This window comes from Aotus nancymaae, unplaced genomic scaffold, assembly GCF_030222135.1.
Source record: "Aotus nancymaae isolate 86718 unplaced genomic scaffold, 86718_ANA_hifiasm-v0.15.2.pri h1tg000025l, whole genome shotgun sequence".
Lineage (NCBI taxonomy): Eukaryota > Metazoa > Chordata > Mammalia > Primates > Aotidae > Aotus > Aotus nancymaae.
This window is the reverse complement of record NW_026988438.1, coordinates 14,823,298-14,848,558: the sequence shown is the minus strand read 5'-3', so window position 1 is coordinate 14,848,558 and position 25,261 is coordinate 14,823,298. Positions and strand designations below refer to the sequence as shown.

Below are 25,261 nucleotides of genomic sequence, written 5' to 3'. Positions count from 1 at the left end.
TAATTTTCCTAATTTTTCAATAATTTTATGTAAGAAAAATTAAGTATATACTTTTCTCTCCAACTTTTTATTTGAAAAATTTCAAACTTACAGAAAAGATGAACGAATAATGTAATGGACACCAATATATCCCTTATTAGATTCACCAACTCTTTAACTTTTTGCCTTACTTGCTATCCGTTTCTATTTACACACACGTATATGTGTATACATATGTACACACATCTATCTGCATATCTGAGCTATTTTTAAAGAAGTTTTAGATATCATGACAATTTATCCCTTAATGTACCACTTGAGAGTAAGAATATTTTTCTACATAACTACATTTGTCATTATACTTCTATACTGTCAAGTAATGTCTAGTCCATGTTTATAGTTCCAATACAGTCTTTTCTAGCTGATTAAAAATCAGGATTCAATAAAGTTCGTTCACATGTTGCATTTAGCTGTTTTATCTCTTCATTTTCTTTATCTAAAATAGTCCCTGCCCCGTTCATCTCCCCCACCCCCACCTGGCTTTTCATGATATTAAAATTTTCCAGGATTAGGTCACTTGAAAACCTCCTGTTTGTCTTCAAATATATATGGCCGTGGTTGATTCTACAAGCTCATATTGCAAAATTATTATAGGTTTTCAGAAGCACATGTATCAACAACTGTAACAGATTTTCATTTTTGGCAATTGGCTAGTCAGAGCAAGCCACTGGATCTCAAGCCAGGCACCAGATGTTTTTATTGAGGGGTAAAAAAAAAAGAGCATTAAGAGCTTTTAAATCTGACATTACTAGTTTGATCATATAAGAAATAATGGTGACATTTCATGCTTGGAAATGTATCGTGGGGGCTTTTCTTCATATTGACACTATATATTACTGAATGAATCAGTTGATATATAACCAGTTTAAAGGACCTGAAAATGTAGTGACAGCCAAGAAGGATATTTTGAAGTTTGAAATGATCCCTATATAAATAGAACGGATCAGCATAACTTTGGGATAAAATTAGCCGACAGTTTGTGGACTCTCCAGCATGCGCCTGTTTGCTTGGTGCTGCTCTCTTGATAAATCACAACAAAGCTTCCAGAAGGAGAGGAAGGATGGCCGGCACCACTGCCCTTGTCACTAAATCTGAAGCTGCCAAGTTAGTTAAGAGAAATTTCCTGGAGGCTCTAAAGTCCAATGACTTCGGAAAATTGAAGGCTATTTTAATCCAAAGGCAAATAGATGTGGACACTGTTTTTGAAGTCGAAGATGAGAATATGATTTTGGCATCTTATAAACAAGGTAAAAACATATAGGTGTTATTGTAAAACTGGTAGAAAATGAATTTTTTTGAAAAAATGCAGTGTCAGTTATCCACTCTAAACAGTAGCTCTTATTGTTTCTTTAAGTATTTATTTAAAAAATATTTCCAAGTTAATATTTTCTTTTTTTTAAAATTAGAACACATGGTGGGCTGATATATATGTATAATTTGTATCTCTCCTTTTCTTTTCTCACCCTTGTGCCTAGGACTTGAAATCCCAGACAATCATTTTTAGCAATGCACTCTCTGTTTTTAATTTTTCTTCTGACTATGATGATATGGAAGGAAGAAAACATTTCTAGATTATGGCTAAGCAGATTGTTGAAACCCTATTTTAGACAATGTAGCTGCTTTAAGAACAGGCTGCTAATTCTCCACTAACAGTCACTTAAAGATATATCCTCTCTATGTCTGTGTGTTTGAAAAAGAGGAATCTCCCCAGCATTTGGAGGGTTAATAAATGGATAAAGCGGTGCCACAGGCACCTTGATGGTCTTCATCATTTTAATAAGTTTTCATTTCAGGCACAAAAGCTGAGCAGCAAAACCAAAAAGTTAACTTTTTTCCTGGACTATAATAATTATTCAAAATTGTAGATGTGTTTAATACAGAATATCTACCTTATAAAGACCTAAGGAAAACAAAAATTAGAACAATTTTTTTTTAACCAAGGAATTTTCTGGAACCCATGCTTAATAAATCAGAAATAAATTAGAAGTACACTGGTTCTGATTTCCCAAATCAAGTAGTTAATGGGGGGGGACATGAATAGTTAGGTCATAGGGTAAGCAGACTGCTAACACACTGCTCAACAACACTTCTGTTTAAAGCAATATGGATGCTAAGGTCTTGTGTATAGCAGTTAGAGACAGTCATTATTTGCATGTTTAAAGATATTTTCTGTTCATATATAAATCATCAGTATAATCCATTTCCAGATACAAATGCTAATGGTACAGTACATATTTCTTCATTAATTTACTGTCCCCTGATTGTCATTTCTGAGGGAAGTATAGAAGGCCATTTTTGAGGCCAGTTACTGTGTCTATGATTTTTACTCAAAGGCTTTATAATAAATTGGCATTAATATTTTGGTAGAAAGACAAAGAAGGGACCTATTTTTTAAAAGTTTATGGGGTCTCTGTTAGAAAGAAAATTTGTATACTACACAGTTAGATTGCTTTCATCTTATAACTTTGTTTAGTGAAAGAATGTCTGATTACCAAACTAATTCTTAAGATGTTTTTAAAAAACTTATATTTGTGCCTAGGGTGAAATAACTTAGGTTCAAATCAGTGGGTATTTTATTTGACCCTGAGTTGCTAAGACTGCCTTCTCTTACTTCCCGACCAAGCCAAGTTGCACAGATTGTGCGAAGTTCTTAGGATATAAGAAAGGAAGTTTTAGGTGCAGGCTCTAGGGAAGTAGGGGTGTTGTTTCTCCCGCTTCCACTGGTGTTATCACCCTTGAAGGAAAGGAAAATACAATTTAAATTCTTCTTGTCAATATGAGCTGACTCCTTTGGTCTTCATAGAGCTCAATTTTCATTCACATGAATAGAGGTGTTTTCATAGTGTTAGGACTGTGGGATGTGGCTTTCAATTAAGCAGATAGCAAATTACAGTCTCTGGGAAAGGAAAAGAACAGTTCCATTCTTATATATGCCAGACGGATGTTTGCACAGAACTAGTAAGATTTATGGTCTGACTTTTAGGGTTTATGGAGGAAATTTGTGTGTGTGCATGCATGTGTAGAAAGAAACACACTACTCTGTTTAATATGAATATGAATATAAGAATTTGTCACTTTAATCTTAAACTCAGGTTAAAACCTCATCTTTCTTAAAAATTTCTTCAATTTTTTTTCACGTGCTTCCAGCCTTACCACTAATTCTTTTAAACTTAGGAATGGGAAGTTAATGGAAATGATAAATAGTATCCTAGCTGCTAGTAGATCTAAGTGGTTATATCAGTTTCTTAAGTCATAAAGTCATTGTTAGGCGGCAGCGTGGAGCTAAGCAGTCTACAGTGGTTAGTTAGTTCAAAGGAATAGGACTTATTTCTGTGTGGCCTTGAAGAGTATGTGGCTGGATTAAAGTTTGTGAGACTTTATTAAATCAAAGCAGAACTTCTGGATGTTTGATGCTGTTCAACTGCTACACACGTTCTTTGATTTTTTACAGCACTTTTGAAAAGCTTTACACAGAAGTGCATAAATAAATGTGTAGCTTGATTACTTTTCACAAAATAAAGAAACTTATGTAACCAGCATCCAGATGAGGAAACAGAACATTCCAGTTTACTTTTAAAGTGTGGGAATCTCCAGGTTTCAGTTATTTTTGGCTTAATAAGCAAGGCAATGTGCAAAACCTATAACATATCTAATGCTACTCTTAAATTTCCTTGTGTAATTAACACTAAAATTCCATAATCAACATTTCATTGTCCTATAGAAAATAAACAGTAGTACAATCAATTCTAAATTATTCTTATTTCTTTAGAACATACAGCATTTTTATAGGATTTAAAAAGCAACTAAATTTTATCCCTAAATATACTCCATCTAAGCCTATGTGAAAGTCAGTGTATAATTTTTAAGGGAACTCAGAACTCTGCTGGCAAATAAATCATCTAAAATCTAAATAGTGCTTCCCAAATTTACAATCTAGTTGGCACACCAGAAATCAAAAGTTGAGCTCATAAGCAAATATGAAATGTGGATTTTGTTAGGAATATAGAATAAAGCTATTAGATTACAAATAGGTCTGGAAGCTCATTTCTGCTTTCCTCTGTAGCACTGGGCCCAGCTCATTGAGTATCTAGCTTCTTTTACCATTTGACAGAGAACAGATTTAGAAGCCAGCCCAGAGTTCATGTTCAAACTGTGAGTCCTATCCTTCTCCAGCACCTAATCATGATTCTCAAAATTAGAGAGATCTCACTTTACTTTTCTAAATTATTTTAAGCGTCATAATAAAATTTTCAGATATAATCATGTTTTATTAATTTAAAGAAACTTTTCTCACATTTTTTAAAGTGAACATTTAAAATGTACTGGATGGCATTTGAGAGATCTCCCTGGGAATGGTGGAGATAACGGGTCTTAAAAGCAAAAACAAGTCAGCAAAAATTGCATTTACCAGATGATCACTTTAAAATAAAAATGATACAAAGAAAACATAGAGAACAACTTTTTAACTGCCAAATGCAGTAAGTCATTGAGAATCAAGGAATGTCCGTGATATAAAATTTATTATGAGTCAAGCACTGAGTATGTAGAGTGAATGCGAGCACAAAAGAAATTTGTAAAGAAAACACAAAGCCCTTTCTTTTGGTTTTCACTGGTGACCTCCATACTGGAAACATGAAGGAATGCCCATAAAACTGTTTCCAAAGGTTTTATCAACTACACAGCTTGAGCTTCCTTCAGATGTATGAGCTTTGTCTCCTAAATGATACAAGCAGAATTTCATACTTACCTCTTTGGTAGGAAATTCCCTAGTCGGCAAGGTTAATCAGAGTCCCTTTATTAATCAGTGTAATGCACTTTAAGTACGTCATTTATGGACCACAGCCACTGATTCCTTGGTTGGTAGTTACATTTTTAATTAAAATAACCAATGAATGATTTCACTTGAAAACTTCCTGGCAGGTACTCTGTCTACTTTACTAAGTAGGAACTTATATCCAAATATCGTGAAAGCTCTTATTTCCACTCTCCGTATGAATAATTTCTTTATCACCTAATTTTGCTCTTTGCCAGAAATTTACTCTCCTGTTTTCTCATATCCATCCTAGGGTTCTTTTCTTTTCTTTGATGTTCAAACTTTTTTCTTTAAATTTTACACTTCAAGCTTGCTCTTTTTTTCCCCTCCCAGGGGAACTTTGAGTTATCCGGAAAATATTAGCTATTAAAAAATAGCCAAGAATTGTGCTTCAGTCTGTAATCCTTCAGGACTGTGTAAATACATGGACACAGGCAGAGCAAATGTCTGCTAATCCAGCCACGAGCAGCGTGTGTAACCTTTGGCTGTAATAACAGAGGCTTCTCGTGTGTGGGGTTCTTTGGCTCAGATAACATTATAGTTGATAACAGTTGCAGAGCCCAGGCTTAGCTGAAGGTTTACCAGAAATGTGTACATCCTCTCCAAACACTGGAGCAGAACCAATCCCTTCTTCCAAAATAAGGCCCAAACACTTTGCTCCTTGCCATATTTCTAGGCAGCTTTCTACCCAGCTATTGGGGCATATATCTTTGGTTTCAGGTTTAAATTAAGCACACATATGCATACACACACACATACACACACACACATACACACACACAGGATTAGTCTGCATATTTTTTTCAGAGATAACACTTCTAAAATTTCTTTAGAACTTTTAGCTACAAGTACTATCAGTTTGGAGGTAAATCGCATGTAGCCTTTGGATCATAGATGGCTATTTAAAGATTTGGGGGCAACGGTGTTTGAGAGTCAGAGTTGATCCTGTCAGTACTCGTTATATGAACATGGACACTTTATACTACTTAACTTCTTCCAGACTAATTATCTTCATTTGTAAAACGAAAGCTTTAACAAGACCGTCTCTAAGTTCAGATTCCTGCATGCAGATGATGAATCACATTATGAAGGTGAAACTGTGTAAACAGATTATGTATCATGGTCAAGCCACATGGGCATGGCCTGTATTTGAGAGTTCCTGAGGGTTTTATACATAGGGGAAATAATCTGTATTTTTCTTTTCTTCTTAGTGGAGCTTCTTACTCAAACAGAGCTCTTCTGCAAGGAGCTGTCACCGCACACAGACTGCAGACGTGGGGCAGCGTGGGAGTGGTTTACATTAGAGGGAGGCAGCCGCTGCTTCACCTCCCACCCCCAGCTCCCGTGGGCTTGGCTTCCCAGTTCTGCCTCACCTCTGTCCTTTGCGCAGTCTAAACACATAGTAAAAGGGCAGCCTGAAATCTGCAGAGGTGGACAGAGGGGGCCTTCAAAAGACAAATACTAGGAATAAATCACATTCTAGGTTTCAAAGCCCTGGGAAAATTTTGCTGTGGGAAGAAGGGAGTGTATATAAAATGACTGCCTGATCAGTTCATTGTGTTTCTAGCCTGCTGTGATCATTGGTGGTCTTATTTTGAGGGACGAATTCGATCTCTTGACATATCAGCATCAGCACAAGATTGTGAACAGGCGCAGCCTCATCTGTGGTTTTTGAAGATAGCTTTTCCTAGGGTTTGGTCCTCCATGACAGTAAGTGTACTTACTTCCACACTTGCTACACAGCAACCTGTGCATCCAGCCTCATTTCAAAGTGATGATTGTACAGGGATGGCCCCTTAGTCAGGGGCTGCTCTTTTCTCTGCTCAAAGCAGTAGGCTTTCCTAATATGCTCAGGGCTGAACTATTCAAAAATCCCTCACCCGACATTACCACCAAAGTTTTGCAACACAACTTCCAGATACATTTCAGTATACCCTAAGCCATAGTCTGCAATCTGTCCTCTTCCCATTTCTCCACTTCAGCTCCCCAGGGGCAGCAGCTAAGGTGTCTTGTTGCTAAGATACATTCCTATCTTAAGAGAGGCGAGTTGTAGCCACAACTCCATTTTGGGAGTTGGCTGAATTCCAGGACCTGGTAGTCTGTGAGCCTGATTGACCAGTTAACGTTTATGATTACAGGAGATGCAGAAGAAACTGACTGAGAGGCCAAGAATGACTGATTCATGTAATACATGGGCAGGATAGATTCTTTAGGTGCTACTGGGAAGTTAGGAGGAGGAAAAAAAATTCAATTTGCAAATGCATTTCCATATCAGAGATGTGAAATATTATAGATGAATTGAGGATCTTCTTCCTTTCCTTGTGATTTGCAAAGCAGGCTTGGGGGTAAACCTATTCTGCTTCCACAAAGACAAAGACTGATGGAAACTCTGCATTGCGGGTATTCTGAGTCCCTAAGTTTGGATTGAGGCAGGCGACTCATGGCTCTAGCAGGCTGAAAAAGTGGCACTTTTCTCATTTGGAAAATGAAAGGCTTGGACTGGATAATCTTCCCTCCAGCGTTAACATTCTGCGTTTCTTTGATTTTACATCAAAATGGTGTTTTCTTAATCATCAGCTCTCTGCTGCTTCCTTTTTGGGATCATTTTTCTTCCCATTGCAGAAGCAGGCGCGAGTTTCCAATCAGTTGCCGCAGAGAGCTGCTTAATTTTTGCTGTTAATTGGCAGGCAAAATACACCCTGGTTTTCAGATCTAGAACCAACTTCTTACCCAGACAGTTAGAAAAGACTGTTTTTACCAATTGCTTTTTGAGGAAATTTGAGTATTAAAATGACTAAGTATTGATGTTAATGTGATTCATTCATTATCAAAAGAAAGCTGCATAACATATAGTTTAAGAACTCCGCTTGGAACACAGATTCAACGTACGTAACTCAATAGAAATATATAAATGGATCTCTATGTACGTACATTGTGTGTGCATATCAGTTTACACACACATACACACAAGGCGTGGTGTTGATACTCCCCAGCTCAGGCTATCTATGATACTACTTAGTTCTGCCACAGAAAGTCCATATAATCTAACACCATCTCTTCCCAGTGTCTGGAATCTCCAATTAATGTCTTAGAATTTAATTCTGTTAGCTGAATATAGATTCTTCCATAAATTCAGATAATCCTGAGAGTGATCATACTTTAAACAATTCTCAGTCCATTAGACCTTAATGTGAAATAACTGGATTTCTTTTTAAAGAGTAGATTTGGATAAAGGGGAAGGTGGGAGGGAGAGAAAGCAAGATGGCTCTAGAATTCTGAATGGAGTAAAACAGGGATTAAAATTGTGTGTGTGTGTGTGTGTGTGTGTGTGCGTGTGTTGCTAGGTTGGAGGATAGATTGCAGAAAGACAAACTTTGGGTTGAGTTCATTCATTCCTGTGGGGTTAATCACTGTGCACAACCTTGTAAATAGTTTCTTTAAATTAAATTATTTTCCCCCTCTGGACAGAGAGACAATAGCTTATTTTAACTGTATTTATTTTTATTAAAAAGCAATACATCTACAGAATACTAAATTTAAAAGTTACTAAGGGGAGATTCAAGAACAAGTACATGTGTGTCCTGATCCCCCACCTCGTCAGTTTTTCTTGGAGGCTACCACTATAACCAGTTTCTTGTACTCAGTGTTTACAAATATATTTGCATATGATAACATAGTTTATATATTGTTTGGCGCCCTCCTTCTCTCACTCAGTAATATATCCTGAGGTCTTTCCATTTCAGTCTATATAGAACTGCTCCATTTTTTTAAATGGTTGTATAGTATTTGATTAGATGGATGTGTCATAATTTATTTAAGCAGTCTCCTATTAATTAACATTGAGGTTGTTTAACCATTACGAATAATACTGTAGTTTTGTGCATATTCTTGTAGGTAGACCAGGTTGTCAAGATTCCTAAGTCGAGGAGCACATTTCACAGAGTACAATGCAAATGGTGTTTTTTGTGGAGTTGTGCAATGCAGTGGTCCTTTAGGACGTTTCACATGAGTGTTTATGCTTATAGGATAAATATCCAGGAATGGTATGTCTCTAGTGTTTTTCACTTAAATGAGAGCATTTTAATACCCGATCACCAGGCCCACTTTTAATGTGGTCAACATCCTCAGAGCGCCCTCTAGTCGTTAATCATTTCTTGTAAGGGGCAATGCCCAGAAGTAATCATAATATTCTAGATTTATTCTGACTTATCTAATCAGTGAAGAATACAACGTTTAAATCTCTGGTTCTGGGCACTACACTTATCTTATTTTCCTGTTTATTTTGGCTGCTAGGAAATTCAAAGGTAAATTTGCAATGCTGTTCTACTGTATAGGGCATAGTTCATATTTTGTGTATGTATTTATCTTACTTTTGACATTTTTATTTTCCTACTTTTTAAAATTTTGCCCTTATTTTTAAAATCATTTAAAAAATCTTGTGGTATATGAAGGTTGTGAGTTGCCTTAAATTCTTCTTTGGAAAGAGATATTGCATAAATCAACAGGCAGGCAAATAAAATCTTGGAGTGACACATTTTTAAAAAAGATTAAACACATTCATATCTTGGATTGACGACTATAAGAAAAAAGATTTGAGATAGAATAAAAATTATAAGCTTGCAACTAACAGCCTTGGAATCACTCAAGACAAACTCTCAATGATTGAAAGTTTTAAAAAAATGTCCTTGAAGCATCTCATTTAACTCACTATGCAAAATAAAATACAATCACATAAATGAAGATCCCAAACTTAAATGCCTTTGAGACCTAGAAGAGTGAAGTAAATAAAGGAACAAGACACAGTAGTAAGAAATAATAGTAGAGTCAGTAAGAATTTGAGAAAGCCTTTCTCACTGATGAACATCAGAATATGCTATTAAACAAAACACTTGCAAAACCATTAACTGTCAGTTTAAAACCTCTGTCATCCCTCCTCCACTCCACTTTTATAAATGTGACCAAAATAAAATTCCTTGTAAAAATCTTCACAAAACAGGGAGAAATCACAGGTCGGGAAGTTAAATTTTCTTTCCTTTTTTTTTTCAGGTTATTGGTTGCCTAGCTATAAATTAAAGTCTTCCTGGGCCACAGGCCTGCATCTCTCTGTCTTGTTTGGTCATGTGGAATGCCTTCTGGTGCTACTGGACCACAATGCTACCATCAACTGTAGACCAAATGGGAAAACCCCTCTTCATGTGGCTTGTGAAATGGCTAATGTGGATTGTGTTAAGGTCCTCTGTGATCGTGGGGCAAAACTCAATTGCTACTCCTTAAGTGGACACACAGCTTTGCACTTTTGTACAACTCCAAGTTCCATTCTCTGTGCCAAGCAATTGGTTTGGAGAGGTAAGCCTTTCTGGGTGGCCAACATCATTGTCTGCTTGTACACTCATGGTTTCAAGACTTTGTGACCCCTACCTACCTCAGGTGATATAGTAAGCAGCATGATGCAATTACACCTAGTTCAGAGGCCCCTAAAAAATACATAGTCCTGTTGATCCAGGTAATTCAGTGATGATCACATTGGAATCTTATTGTTATTCAATAGCAGGAAGTTCATTCATTTACTCATTTACTTAACAAATATTTATTTAGCTCCTACTATGCATCAGGTAATGTGCTAAGTAAATAAAAAAGAGAAAATATTCCTGCCCTCAAAGCAAGTATATCCCAATGTGGAAGATAAATATTAACAAAACAATTCATAAATATATAATTACACTTTGGGAAAGTGTTGTGAAGGAGAAAACAGGAGTTATGAATGAGAATGTCAGAAGTGAATTACGATAAAATGTGTAAAGCCTTCTCTAAGGATATGCTAGGTAGGCTGAAACTTTAAGAATGAGAAGGAGGCCCAGGTGCAGTGGCTCATGCTTGTGGTACCATAACTTTTGGAGGCTAAGGTGGAAGGATCACTTGAGCCCAGGAGTTTGAGACTAGTCTGGGCAACTAGTAAAATAATTAGCTGGGCATGGTGGCATGCACTGTGGTCTCAGCTACTCAGGAGACTGACGCAATAGGGTCACTTGATCCCAAGAGCTCAAGGCTGCAGTGAACTGCTAATATGCCACTGCACTTCAGCCTGAGTGACGGAGTGAGACCCTGTCTAATTAAAAAAACAAAAAAAAAATGAACGAGAAGGAGAAGGAGCTACCCATAAAGAAAGCCGAGAGGAAAAGGAGTCTAGCTATAGAAATAGCTTGAGATACGTTGCTAAGAGAGCAAAAACCTTGAACTATTAAGCAGATGAAAGAGGGTTACTATGACCAGAGTATCATGGTGTGGGTAGGGTGAGAAGGACAAGAGGGTAGAGGGGAGTGTCACAAGATGACACTGGATGTGTTCAATCCCACAGGGCCTTTTAGGGTCAAACTGTGGGGCTCTGAAATAGAGCCACTAGAAAGTTTCCAGTAAGACAGTGACATGGTTTAATTTTCCTTTAATGTCATTTTTTCTGGAGTTACACAGAAAATAGATTGGATGTGGACAAGAATGGAAGCAGGGAGACCAGCAGGGAAGCTATTGTAACAGTCTAGGTGAGAGAAGATGGTGGCTTGCACTAGGGGCAAGCTTGGATAAGATGATTAGGAGATGGATTTGCAATACATTTTGGAAGTAAAATTGTTGGGATTTGGAGATAGGTTGGATGTGGGTGGGATCTGAAGGAACGAAAAGTCCCAAGTATCATTGTCGGGTTTCTGGTTTTAGAAAATAGGCAGATAGTGATGCCATTTTTTGAAATAAAGAAACTTGAGGAAGAGCCACCTATGTGGGGATGATCATTAAATCCATTTTTTTAGAAGTCAATTTATGGAGTATAATTTTCACTCAGTAAAGCTAACAGTACATTCTAAATGTCCCTCTACTGGGGGGTAGATCATTAGAATGTTAGTCTTCTAATATGTTTGTAATGGTATCTCTTTGTTTTAATTTGAATTTCCCTGATGACTAAGGATGTTAAATATATTTTCCTGCATTGATTTGCCATCTGTATATTATTTACTTTGGTGAAATGTCTGTAACTTTTGCTCCTTTTAAAAAATGGGATTTCTGTATTCTTACTGATTTGAGAGAGTTCTTTATATATATTCTGGATACTAGTCCTTTATCAGATACATAGTTTTTTCTTCATTCCGTGGCTTTTCTTTTCATTTTCCTAACCGTATCTTTCAAAGAGAAGAAGTATTTAATTCTGATAAATTCAATTTATCAATTTTTTTTCCTCCTAGCAACAAAATTTGTTTTCTATGTTTATTTCTGAAGGTTTTATCATTTCAGATTTTGCTTTTAGGTCTAGGATTCATTTTGAGTTAATTTTTGTTTATAGTATAAGGTATGGTTTAGGTTCATTTTTTTTATATAGATGCCCAATTGTTTCAGCACTGTTTGTTGAAAAGAATATTCTTTCACCATTGAATTACCTCAGTATTTTTGTCAAAAATCAATTGGCAATATATGTATGGGTTTATTTCTGGACTCCAGCCTATTCCATTGACCTATATATCTTTTTATTTATTTTTTTCTAATACTCCATTGACTTGATTACTGTAGGTTTGAATCAAGTCTTGAAATCAGAAGAGTGAGTCCTCCTAGGTCAGTTTTAAGTATGAGAGTTTTCATATCTCTTTGAGACTTCAGAGTGAAAATGTCAAGGATGCACTTTATATAAAAGTATAGATTTCAGAACAGAGCCCTGGACTAAAGCTATAATTTCAGAATTGTTGGCCTATAGATTGTATTTGAAGCCAAGGAAATCAATAGAATCCCCTGGATAAAGAGTATATATAGAGAAAGGTGAATCTATGTATAGCCCCAATGAATTCTAATATTTCAATGTTAGAAGATGGGGAGAAGCCAATAAAGGAGAGTAAGATATCCTGATAACTAAAATTGGAGAAAAACAAGAGCCCTTTGGCAACATGAGGACTAAGAAAGAGGTAGTTTCCAGAAGCAGAGAGTGGCCAGCTATAGTGATAGCGACACAGGCTTAATTAGATGTTCATTAGATTAGGTGACAGAGTTATCACTGACAAAAATAGTTTTGGTGAAACAGTGTTAAAAGCCAGATTTGAATAGCATTAAGTGTAAATGGGTGGTTAGAAACTAGAGATGTCATATGTAAACAATTGTTAAAAAGAAGTGAGGCTGCAGAAGTGAACATAACAAGAGCGTGATTGCTGGAGGGGCTGGAAGGAGGTCACAGGCAACTACTGTAGACAGTAGGAGAGCAGAGAAAAAGCTTTTGTGCCGAAGGAAATGATTCATAGAAAGAAAACAGTTGAAGATGCATGAGACATGATAACTGAAAGGTTCCAATCTTTCAGAAGTTGAGATGGGATGAAATCCAGAGACTATGGGGTACATCCTCGTTTTTAAGAAGTGGGACACAGTAAAAGATGGTTTTAAATGCCAGAATGATTATAGATTTGATGGTGCTAAGCTAAGGGAGTTCTGATGGTTTTTCCCCTCAATAATGCCATCAGGCAAAATTGTCAGCCAAAAAATGAGAGAAGAGCAGAAAGTGCAGACATTTTGATAAGAATGGAGAAGGAATGAGGAGTTCATGGAGAAGAAAATAGGATAAGACACTTACTAAAGAATGTAGTAGGATTACTGGACTTATAAAAGATGCCACGTGGCCAGGAGCTGTGGCTTACACTTGCAATCCCAGAACTTTGGGAGGCTGAGGCAGGAGGACCATTTGAAGCCCAGGAGTTTGAGATCAGATTGGGCAACCTAATGAGACCACATCTTTACCAAAGGGAAAAAAAAATTAACCATGCATGGTGAGCATCTGTAGTCCTAGCTACTCGGGAGGCTGAGGCAAGATTGCTTGAGCTCAGGAGTTTGAGGCTGGCTGCTGTGAGCTATTATTGGACCACTGCACACCAGCCTTTGTGACAGAGCAAGATCTGTCTAAAAAAAAGACATGATCTTTTCAACCTGTGGATACGAAGGGGAAAAAATTCAGCCCAGCTTATTCTCTTTCTTCTTTGGTTCACCTGTTAAAAATGAGACTGTATGCCATAGTCTCTGGAGTTCATCTCTCCCAACTTCTGAAAGACTAGAACCTTTCAGTTATCCTGTCTTGTGCATCTTCAACTGTTTTATTTCTATGAATCATTTCCTTTTGCATGCAAGGTTTTTCTCTGATCTTCAAATATAGATAATACTGGCTTGTGACCTCCCTTCAGCCCCTTCCTGCAAACATGCTCTTTTCATGTTTGCTTTCTCAGCCTCCCCCTTAGGAAGCAAGGGCCTAGCATGGAGTTATAGGGACAAGGTTAGGCATCATTTGGAGCTTACCCACCTTTTCTGTGTGTGGCCATCACCACTCTCACATTTACCCATTCATTTATGTTTATATTTAGGTTTATCTTTATTGATTTTTAAATTTAATTAAACATGTAAGCTTTTTATTTTTAAGAGTTTTAGGAAGTTTAGGAATTATATATTAATTTAATTATTAACTTTTAAATTAAAACATTTTTTGTCTTACTTTTTGTGATAAGAACATTTAAGATCTACTCTCAGCAAATTTCCAATAAACAATGGAGTGTTATTAACTATAGTCATCCTGCTGTACATTAGATCTTCAGAACTTATTCATCCCACATAACTGAAACTTTGTTAACTTTTTATATTACTGCCTTTTCCTGTGACTTATCAACCACAAACTGAGAGTGGCCAAACTTTCCCTGGAGGCATCACCTTTCCCAGCAGACACAATTATTCCCCATCTCTTTTGTTCCTGTCAACAGAGAGAGACTACCTAGAGATGAGAAGGAAGAAGGAAATAGGTGAAGCTTGGACAATGCTTGTAGGCTGACACTAATGAATTAGGCTTATAATGACCAAGGAGAGAGAAAGAAAGTCCACTAAAGATTCGCTTACTCTTTTAAGCCATGTCATCAAAGGCCGAATTCACAAAGAAAATACAGATAAATTAGAGAAGGCAAAAATATTCAGCTTCAGTAGGGAAAACATCATAAAACTAAAAGGCAATCATAAAACTGGGGAAAATATTTGAGACTACATGACAAAGGGCTTACTATATACAGAGATTTCTCAATTAAAGTAAGAAGGCTAACGCCTAAGAAAAAAAAGAGAAAAAGAGGGAAAAAAGAAGAAGAAAAAATGATTTAATAAAGAAAAAGAACAAGAAGACCAAGAACAGGATTATTTAAGGGAAAAAGGGAATAATCATATAAACAACAAATAAATATATGACATAATGATAGCCTTCACTGGTAATCAGTAACATGTAAATTAAAATAACAACTAGATACCTTGTTGTTTATTACATTGATAAGCATACAAAAGGTAATACATATTCGACAAACACATAGGGAAGTGCTCTCACACACTCTTAACAGAATGTAAATAGGTACAAGCCTGGGGGCAAATTGATAAGACATGTCAAAAGCTTAAAACTTCTTTTAACTTAGAATTTTCACCTCTAGGATTAGGGACCAATCCTAGGCAGGGGGACCTTTTTTACCCAGGGCTATCATTTACTTAGGGCCTCAAATTCAGACTTTAGTTACCTCCAAACTAGGTTATACTTAAAGTCAAAGAGATAACTGGGGAGAAAGAAAAAGGAAGCCACTAATCATGTAACTTAGAGTTGTGCTTGGTCACATGACCTTCAGTACACTAGGAATTAGAGACTTTCTCCTAATTCTGTAAGAGTTTTCAGAATAATGCAGTTAGAGCATATTTTACTTTATATTTTTGTCTTAGAAGTTTTTTTTTTTTTGGAGACGGAGTTTCGCTCTTGTTACCCAGGCTGGAGTGCAATGGCGCGATCTCGGCTCACCGCAACCTCCGCTTCCTGGGTTCAGGCAATTCTCCTGCCTCAGCCTCCTGAGTAGCTGGGATTACAGGCACGCGCCACCATGCCCAGCTAATTTTTTGTATTTTTAGTAGAGACGGGGTTTCACCATGTTGACCAGGATGGTCTCGATCTCTTGACCTCTTGATCCACCCGCCTTGGCCTCCCAAAGTGCTGGGATTACAGGCGTGAGCCACCGCGCCCGGCCTGTCTTAGAAGTTTTGATTAGTTAAGAAAAACATTTAAAATGTACCACAATTAAAAATGTATAGATAGACGTTTTTAATTTTTAAATGTATTTAGAGTCTCAAAAAAATTGCTTGATTCCTATTTGACCTCAGGGAGTCATTTATATTACTGAAAAACTGAAAAGCACTTACATATCTAATAGAAAATTTCATGTTGTTCCTACCATACCATGCAGATATTTAAAATGATGTTTAAAAGAATGTCCATTCACATGGGAAGGTTGTAAAAAGCTTTAGGACAGTATAGACTGTATAGATGTATTTTTCTAAAAATTGTGTGACTATGCATATCAGAAAATAATATTTACAACATCAGAGTCACACTTGATATCATAGCTAATGTTTAACTGTAGCTAAGCAATTTCAAAAAGGCAAATCTATTATTTTAGATCCTTACTACTAGAATAATTTTTTTAAGTGTGGTAGCTGGCAGATATATAAATAAGAAAACAAACTTGTGAATCAAATCATTGGGGAAATTTCAATCCATCTTATGGATGAGGAAATAGGAGAAAGTAAGTGCTTTGCTGGTAGATCTTTTAACCTGGAAATTAAAAGACTGAGCATCTTGTTTTCTTTCCTTTGCATTTTTTTGCCTCAGCTTCTGAACAGCGCTTGGCAGATAGGAAGTGCTCAATAAATAGTTACTGAGGTTACTGACAGATCTGGGAATGGCTCCAGAAGCCCTGGGTGCATGGATGGGACCCACTGCCATCTAATAAATGAAAACGGTGTAGTTCATGGTTAATGAAATGCTGCTCTTCATTAGTTTTACCCTCTCAGTCTCTAGAAATATAGCCGAAGACTGAATTTTGTCTCTCTTAGATTATGGCATAGGTACTCTGAGGGAGAACTCAAATACATCACTTTGTGGCCGGACAGAAGGAACTGAGACAGCATACAGACAAGGAAAATAAGTCAGGCTAACATTAAACTCGGGACCAGACAAGTCCATTAGAGGAAGAACCAATGCCATGGCAACTGAAAACCGATGTAATTTCATTTGCTATTTAATGGGCTCTTTGTGGAAAAGTGCTCTTTGTGGAAAAGGCTAATTGAGGCCAAAAAATTGCATCCAATTTTCTCTTAAAGGATTTTCCCCCATTTTCCCAGTGTTGCAGAGCCTGCTTTGTCCCCATGCTGGATTTTGTCTGCTATTTTCCTGTTTGCCTTTCTACTTAATGCCCCCATCTCCTGGCCTTTGTTTCCTTTGGTATTAGGATAATAGTGTTCATCAGTTGAGAAGGCTTATTTACCTCGGTGAAAAACGTCCTCTCATTGAATCCTGCATTTCCCTATGAATAAAGAGAGTCAGGGCAGGTTTAGGTGGCTGCTAAGCAGCATATTATTTCTACCTATTCCATTCGTAAGAGGAAAATGAAAGCTGCCTGCTTTACTCTGCATGAAGCAAATCCTGACAGTAGGAGGAAAATTTGTTACTGCAGGAAAGCCATAAAAATTCAAATGTTCCCTAGCAGAATGTAGCATGGGGGCAATGCAAAAGAGGCCGTGTCTTTTAAAAGACTGTTCCCGCTACTTTGTGTGACAGTGACACAAGTCACCCACATGTTAGGAAATTCCCTGGTCAATGAAGTGGAAGATGGTAAGGCAAGATGTCACTGGCCTTCATTTGAATCCGAAATAGATATGCTTGCTGGACAGACACTGCTCTTACCACCTCATCACCTTCCATCTTTTCATCTCCTATGTTATACACTGGAATAACACAAATCTGACCATGTTAGTCATTTGCAAACCACCCTGAGGATTTTTGCCACATCTGCTGTATTGCGAGTACCACCTGTACAATATGAATTTAATGTTCTCATCAAATTGATATTACTTATTAAATTCAATTTTAAAGGAAACTTGATATTACTATAAAAAATTGAAAACCAAAATCCCTTGACATACATTGAGGGTAACAGTAACAGTAAATAAAATGCAATTAAATTATTGACCTCCATCTGCCAAGTGACCCCCTGCTCTCAGATGGCAGAAAATGACTCTAAAGCGCCCTTGTCTTCTGGTCATTGCTTTTCCCAGAAGGCTTTGCCTCCAACATTCCCCTCTGAGTGAATGAACTTGAAGTGAGTTTGCAGTCCCGATCTCACACCCAGTCAGTCAGCAGGTACTCTAGTCCCGTAAAGAATGTTCCAGGAAAAATCATACCATACTTTAGGAAACACAGCCGTAAGCAGTGCTTTAAAGTTGATGGTCTATTTAGTGGTGAAATTGTAGAAGCATCTCTTTAGAATCAGGAATGAAACAACTTCTCTGCTGTCATCACAGTCTTTTCAGCCCTGTCCTGGAGATCCTAACTGGCACAAAGAGAAGAGAAAGAGAAATAATATATGAAGATTGAAAAGAAGGAAGAAAAATGGCCATTATTTAAAACAGGATGTTTGTCTACAAAGAAAATCTACAATTAAATGGTTACAACTAGTAATTGAGTTCAGCAGAGGTAGTGCATTTAAGATCAATATACAAAAATCAATTACATTTCTATATACCAGAAATAAGCAGCTAGAAATTGTAATGTAAGAAAAGATAGATTTATAATATCACAAGAAATTTAAGGGACCTAGAAAATATATTTAGCAAAAGACGTGAAAGACACATGTAAGTTGTTTAGAAGACATTAGGAAGATACCAGATTCAAGGTTTATTATGAAAAATGTGGTACTAGATTATTCCTTCTTCAGAGGCAACCACTTTTACTTCCTTAAGCCGATTAGTTGGTATTTAGCTCCAAATTACTAAATAAATACCATTTATTTATCCATAAAGGTAGGAAGAATAAGTAGCAATAGAAGCAGCTTTATGAGAATCAATTGATTGACTGTAATGGAAAATGCAGATCCGGCTCCTTTTCCTCTATCCATGTCCCTCCCCGCAAGTATTTATTCCATTCCCTGTCCCTTATGATGCAGTTACATTACAACGATGAGACTTGTAGTCCACTTTGATAGCTTCTATTTTTGTGCAATGTTTTGTTATCTCTGTGGTAAACTGTCTTATTTCGTTCTTTTGCTTAGTTTTCTACATACCCACTGCTATTTAACCTCAAAGCTTTTGCCAATTTTTTAAATTTTATTTATTTTTAGAGACAGGGTCTCACTCTATCACGCAAGCAAGAATGCAGTGGTGTGACCACGGCTTACTGCAGGTTTGACTTCCCAGGCTCAAGCAATTCTTCCACCTCAGCCTCCCAAGTAGCGGAGACTACAGGCACATGGACTGTGCCCAGCTAATTTTTAAAAAATTATTTTGAGTAGAGACAGGGTCTTGTTATTTTGATGAGGCTAGTCTCCAACTCCTGGCCACAGGTCATCCTCCTGCTTAGGCTTACAAAGTGCTGGAATTATAGATGTGAGGCATCATGCCTGGCCTGAAAATAGTTTTAATCTTTTCTGAAATATTTAAACTCAGTGGGTATTTTATCAATTTTATTTTCTTGAAAAATTCCTTCTGGAGTCTTCAGACCTGCTCCAATTAGGTTTAGCTTCGTGTACATCTGGTGAACCACTGTCATCCTGGGGTCCCCATTCCCTATCATCCCAGGGACACCCTTTCCTCTCCCCTGTTTTCTGGACCACAAATCTTCCTAAATCTTGGTGTGTTGCCTATTTGGGTTAAATATATCCTTTGGTAGATTTCTGAGAAAGGGTGCATGAGACTATACATGCCCCCAGTGCATGAATTCTACCCCGACTTGGCATAGAATTCTAGATTCATAAACTTTTTTTTTTTTTTTAGCATGATGAAGGTATTGCCTGATTGCCTTCTAGTTTCCAGTACTGCAGCCAGAAAATTAAAAGCCATTTACATCTTCATTTTTTTCTACGTAACTTATTATCTTTCTCTCTGGGGAATTTAGAATTTTATTTTGTTATTTTTTTGGTGTTTGGTGTTCTAAAATTCCACAATGAATTGTCTTGGTGAGTTTATCTTCATCCATCATACTGAATCCATTGAATTCCAAGATGCTTGTCTGTCAGTTCTGAGAAATGTTCCTGAATTATTTCCTGCATGAGTTCTTTTCTTCTGTTTGCTATATGCTCTCTTTCTTGAATTACTGTTATTTGGACATCGAACCTCCCTGGACTGTTTCTCTAATTGTCTTGTATTGTCTCTCTTATTTTACATTTCTTTATTCTCTGCTTTCTGGGAGATCTTCTCTAGGTTGTTTTTCTCTGTTTTTATTGTCTCTGTCTACTATATTAGAGGCTTTCCTTAGATCTCTTGTAACCCTTGGCTGTCTGCCTGTGTTTAAGATTGAGTCACTAAAAGCTGATTCGGAATCTAATTATCTAGGTAGGGTTTTTTGTTTTGTTTTGTTTTGCTGTAGGGGATCTGGCTGGACCTTTCATCTGAGGAATCTCTGACATAGTCTCTTAAGATTATTATTATTATTATTTTTTGAGATTGGTCAGATTCTCCAAAGAAAAATATAACTTTTTTTTTTTTTTTTAAACTAGAGAGTCAAGACCTAATTGCCATTATTTCAGGTGCTGAGTTAGGGGGAAAGGCTGGGGATGCAAATATAGCATATCTGCTATTAGAATGCTCTACCCCTCTTCTTTGCTAAGCAAACTTCTACTCCTATGCAAGACCTTAGTTCAGACTTCAGTTCTGAGGATCAATTTTTCTTAATTCGTTTAAATTCAATTAGGCCCCTATGCTATGTTCTGTATTCTCATAGTACATTGTAGCTTTCCTTGGTGGCACTTACGTTTTATTTATTGAATTCGTTGATTAGTATCTGCCTCCCTCACTAAACCATAAGTTTCATGAGAGCAGAGACTGTTTTGCTCAGCATAGCCCAGTGCATAGAACATACTGGAAACTGATTGTTAAAAATTTATTGAGTGTTCAGTTGACAACAAGTCCTAGCACTAAGGAAAAGAGAGCAGTTGAACCAGAGCAATGTCATGATCATTACTGGCAAAATCATGCTCAGTTGCACACATTGCTTCTTTCACATATGAAGAGAGTATGCCAGGAAGGAGGGAGAAGTCAGAATTGGTAGACAGTATGGAAAGATCCAGTAAGTTGAGAGTTAAAAAGCTGCCACTGGATTTAGCAACATGGATGGAACTGGAGATTATACCAATCAGTTGAGTGATGGACGCAGAAACCAGAGTGGAGGGGATTGAGAACTAAAAAGAAGGCTGTCTGAGAGTGTGAACAAGGCTTTTAAGGAGTATTTGTGAAGAGAAGACAAGAAGGTAGATGAAGAGGAAAATGAGTTTGAACTTTTTTTTTTTAAATTTTAGATGATAAAAACCTGAGCATTTTAAAACTGATGGAAAAATCCACCAGTAGAGCAGAGATTGAAGACAAAGAAAAGAGGAGGGATAATTTTTGGTGTGAGGATTCTGAGTTTGGGAAATGAGATCCAGAGCAGGTAAAGGGATTGATTTTGGAGAAAAGAACCTCTGTTCTGTCATAGCCAGAGGCAGAAAAGGAGAGAATAGGAGTTGCTGTGTGTGGTGGGAAGGATTTAAGGAAGCTTCCCTTTGAAGGGCATTTTTAATGTAAAGTAAGAAGTGAAGAGAGTTGAGGGTGAGAGGAGAAGAAATATAAAAGATTTGAGGAAAAAAGAGGTTTGAAATAATTATTACAGAGAATACATTAAATTTTCTAAAATTACAGAGAATATTATAGGAAATTAAAGAGAATGGGAAAGTAAGTAAAACAGAGAAACATGGGGTTGCTGACCCATCTGGAGGGTCCAGTTGAGTTTTGATGTTTGACTTTATGATGGTACCAGTCTTGCACAGGTGGCACAGGTGGTTTTTGCCACACAGCGCTCAGCTGCTTGGCTGCAGGCACTGAGAGGGCAGATAATTGGGCTCACACAGGGGTAGGGTCACTCATAGCACCAGGTAAATGCTATGAAGAGATGGAGTGAATTTAAAGTTCAGGCAAAAGAATTAAGTTATTAAAATGATAAAATATGGAACTAAGCTGGATAGAGGAGAAAAGTAAGGAACATCTAATAGACAAAGTGAACACAGAGAGGGATCTGATGGAGTCCAAGAATGGTTATAGTGGACACTGAACAAGCAAGATGCAGAGATAGAAGATTATGGGCAGAGAATTGGACATGTGAATCAGTGATTTCTGGAGACTGATAAATTTCAGTTAATGACTCAGTCCAGGTATGACTATGGATTGGAGTCATCAAGTCAAAGAGTCGGAGGAAGTCACTGAAGTGAATGAGATTCAGAAACGGGGAGACCAGGAGATTTGTTGAGTCATTCATGTGGTTATTAAAGACCCCCAGAATAATATCAGGAATCTGTGAGGAAAGGAGTAACATGAGTTAGGTGCCAAAATCTTAAGAAACAAATGGGGAGATAATTGTATTCAGGAAGGAGGTTAGGTGGTATAGCTGAAAAAGCAAAGCCTTAAAGAAGTAGGGGTGTTCTTTTTATTTATTTTTCCAAGAGAATTAGGGATTAATTGGAAGCAGCAATGGGAAGTCAGATATATGAAAAAGAACACTCAGTTATATACCGCAGGCCAGAGTTAAGCTTTCCACATCCGTTGTTTGAGCTTGGAACAGAGCAAAGCTAGTTTGGTTGCCATGGTAACCAACGCCATGTCTCCGGGCTCATTAATCCTATGTTCCAAACTGAGCACTTAGCAATAGCTTCTGAATAAATGCAACAAAGCTCTGCATACTGAAAAGGGCACATTCATGTTAAGTAGGGGAAAAAGGTTTTCAATTTCATTCATTAAACTTGAGTAAATAATTTAATATCTTTGTGCGTCACTCCTCCTAGCTAATGAATAAGGATAAATGCTTAATGGAAAATCTAGCTTAATAAAGTTAACAGCATCAGCGCTACATATAAAGGAATTGATGTTGCTGGTATATATGCATATGAAGGGGAAAATGGAAAGGAAAATGACACATATTAAGCATCTGTGATGCGGCTATGTCAGGTACTTGAAAATAAAAGGTTTCATTTAATGCTTGCAACAACCATGTGAGGTGGCAAATTATTCTCCTTATTTTAAAAATGAGGAATCAGAGACTCAGAGAAGTTAAATCAGGCCTCAGTTCACACAGTTTGTCAGATTCAAATGATCAAATTCTATTTGTTTTGAGTCCATGATGCTCCCTCTGTGTCTTGCTGGAAATTGTATAATGCTTATCCTTCTGGGACATTTGATTAATTAAAAAAATTAGGTGAAAAGACTGTGCTACGGTGACATTATATAAAAGAGAAGCTTAAATACTATATCAGAATCCCATTAGCTTAAAAAATTAATTATCATAAGATGTTTTTATGAGAAGGCAGCTGGGTATATCAGAAGTGTGTTTAATTAAAAGACATGAAAAACTGTTGATGTTTCTTCCAAAATGAGTCCCGCCAAGGCAATTGTTTTCCCCCACTCTGTCGTTTTCTAACTTGAAGGATTGGAGTTGCAAAGCACACTCTCAACACAGAAACAAATCTTTTCCTTCTAAGTATCATGCTTTTATTTTGGTTTCTGGATTTGTTCCAACAAAGGTGTAGATAAGTGATTGAAAAAGATATATTGAAAACCCATTAATTCATTTTCCTTAAAATTAAACTCTTTAATTAAAAGCAGCACTTTGATCAATTTCTAATTTCTACCTCCAACAATGTGATACAGCACGGTTTAAAATAATAGAAATAACTAGGTGTATGTTAAATATCCCTGTCACTAAACTTAGATGTTAGCATTTTTCATTTTTTCTTCAAACGCTAATTGTTTTGGTCTCACCTATACAACAATTTTAGGTCAATTTTTTCAAGTTTGCGTTGCTTACTGCAGCCAGATGATTCCCAAGTGCATTTTCAGAGGAAAAGTAGTAAGTAATTACAGCCTTCTTTCCCACCTGATAGCATTATAGGTTTCCATCTCTGACCAATTCTCTTTAAATTCTACAATCAAAAACCGTATGTGTCTTCTGTTCTGAGTTTTCAGTCTGGGTGTGTTATCTTTGTTTTATAACTGGAAGCATCTGAAACCAGAAATTGAAGGATGAAATTTCCTTGGGCCTGTACTTCTTTATTTATTTTCTATCAGCACTTGTTCTTTGTTCCTTACTTAGGGGAGCCTGGATCTTATTATCGTCTGAACATTTTAAATACTCATTTAGCAAAAGATATAAGACTTATAAACAGAAACACAAGTGTTTTCTTTGTCATCTTTGTAAGTAATAACTTATGGAAGATAATGTAAACAATTTTAGAAGGTTTTTCCATTAAGCTAACCAAGAAAACATACAAATAGGGGAAATGATGAAAGCTCGGAATTGGAGGCTAGGAATCAAGCGCATGCCAGCTTCTTGAAGTTTTTACTAATTAGAAAGCTAATGGGAACAGAATAACGGTGGACCCCTCTCTTTTCCAAGACAAAACATTTTGCTGGCAGCCAGCCGCCATCAAGGGCCACCAAGAGGTGAACGCTGCAGGGAAGGCCCAGTTAGGGAGTCCGCTGAAAGCAAAGCACTCCAGCCCCCTTTGCCTTTGTTTTCTTGCGGTCTCAGAATTCTGGCAGCCCTCCGCCAACACTCTTCAATTAAGGGGGCCACACTAACCAAAGACCTGGGTGGTAAGAGTAGGAAGTACATGCACTTCTTGCAAGCAAAGTTGAATTAACGTGGGTGGGAGCAGGAGGAAGAGCCCTGAAGAAAGATCGACTTGGACTTAATAATAACAGCCGGATGTGGCATTTATTTTTCATGCTTGGCACTTTGTCTGTGCTTTCATTAATTCTCACAACTATCCTATGAGGTTAAGACTGTTATCCTAATTTGCAGATTAAAGCACTGAGCTTGAGGCAAATTGTTTAATAGTGAAACCTGGTTTTGACTGCAGTGACCTCAATGCAGACCACTCGTTTTGTCCACTAGGTGGTGCTGCCTCCCCTTTGCTACTTAGAGTCCTACAGGTAATGTAAATTAGTCTTGGGACTGCCCTGGGGGACTTTGCTGCTGTTGGCTTATTCTGTGAATCTCATCGCCACTGTAGACTGGATATGTCAGTCAGCAAACCTGCCACTCCCTCAACTTCTTCTATAACTGCCTTGCTCACAGCCCCTGATGAAGGGAAAGCACAGGTTGTTGTCTTCTGTAACACTTGATCCTTCCATACTGTAGCCTATTAGACCAGGGGTGGTGTTCAACAAAGGGCTGGCCAGGAGGCTGCAACATGGCTTAATGTGAAAAGATGAACTCAAGTACAGTGCTTAAAAGAGAAGCTTCTGGAGTAAGACTGACTGGGTTCAGACCTTGACTCTTCCATTCCTGAGGGCAAGATTTAACTTCTTTGAATCTTA

General features: G+C 37.2%; 1 protein-coding gene across 1 annotated transcript in view; it reads left to right on the top strand.

Moving 5' to 3' along the window:
* The first annotated feature begins 1,033 nt into the window (after positions 1 to 1,033).
* The window catches only part of ASB4 (ankyrin repeat and SOCS box containing 4), a 50,739-nt gene continuing 26,511 nt past the window's right edge, over positions 1,034 to 25,261 (top strand). The window contains exons 1-2 of the mRNA XM_012450777.2: positions 1,034 to 1,286; positions 9,899 to 10,198. Of these exons, the coding sequence (XP_012306200.1) occupies positions 1,100 to 1,286; positions 9,899 to 10,198 (487 nt within the window). The 5' untranslated portion in view covers positions 1,034 to 1,099. The remainder of the gene's footprint in view (positions 1,287 to 9,898; positions 10,199 to 25,261) is intronic.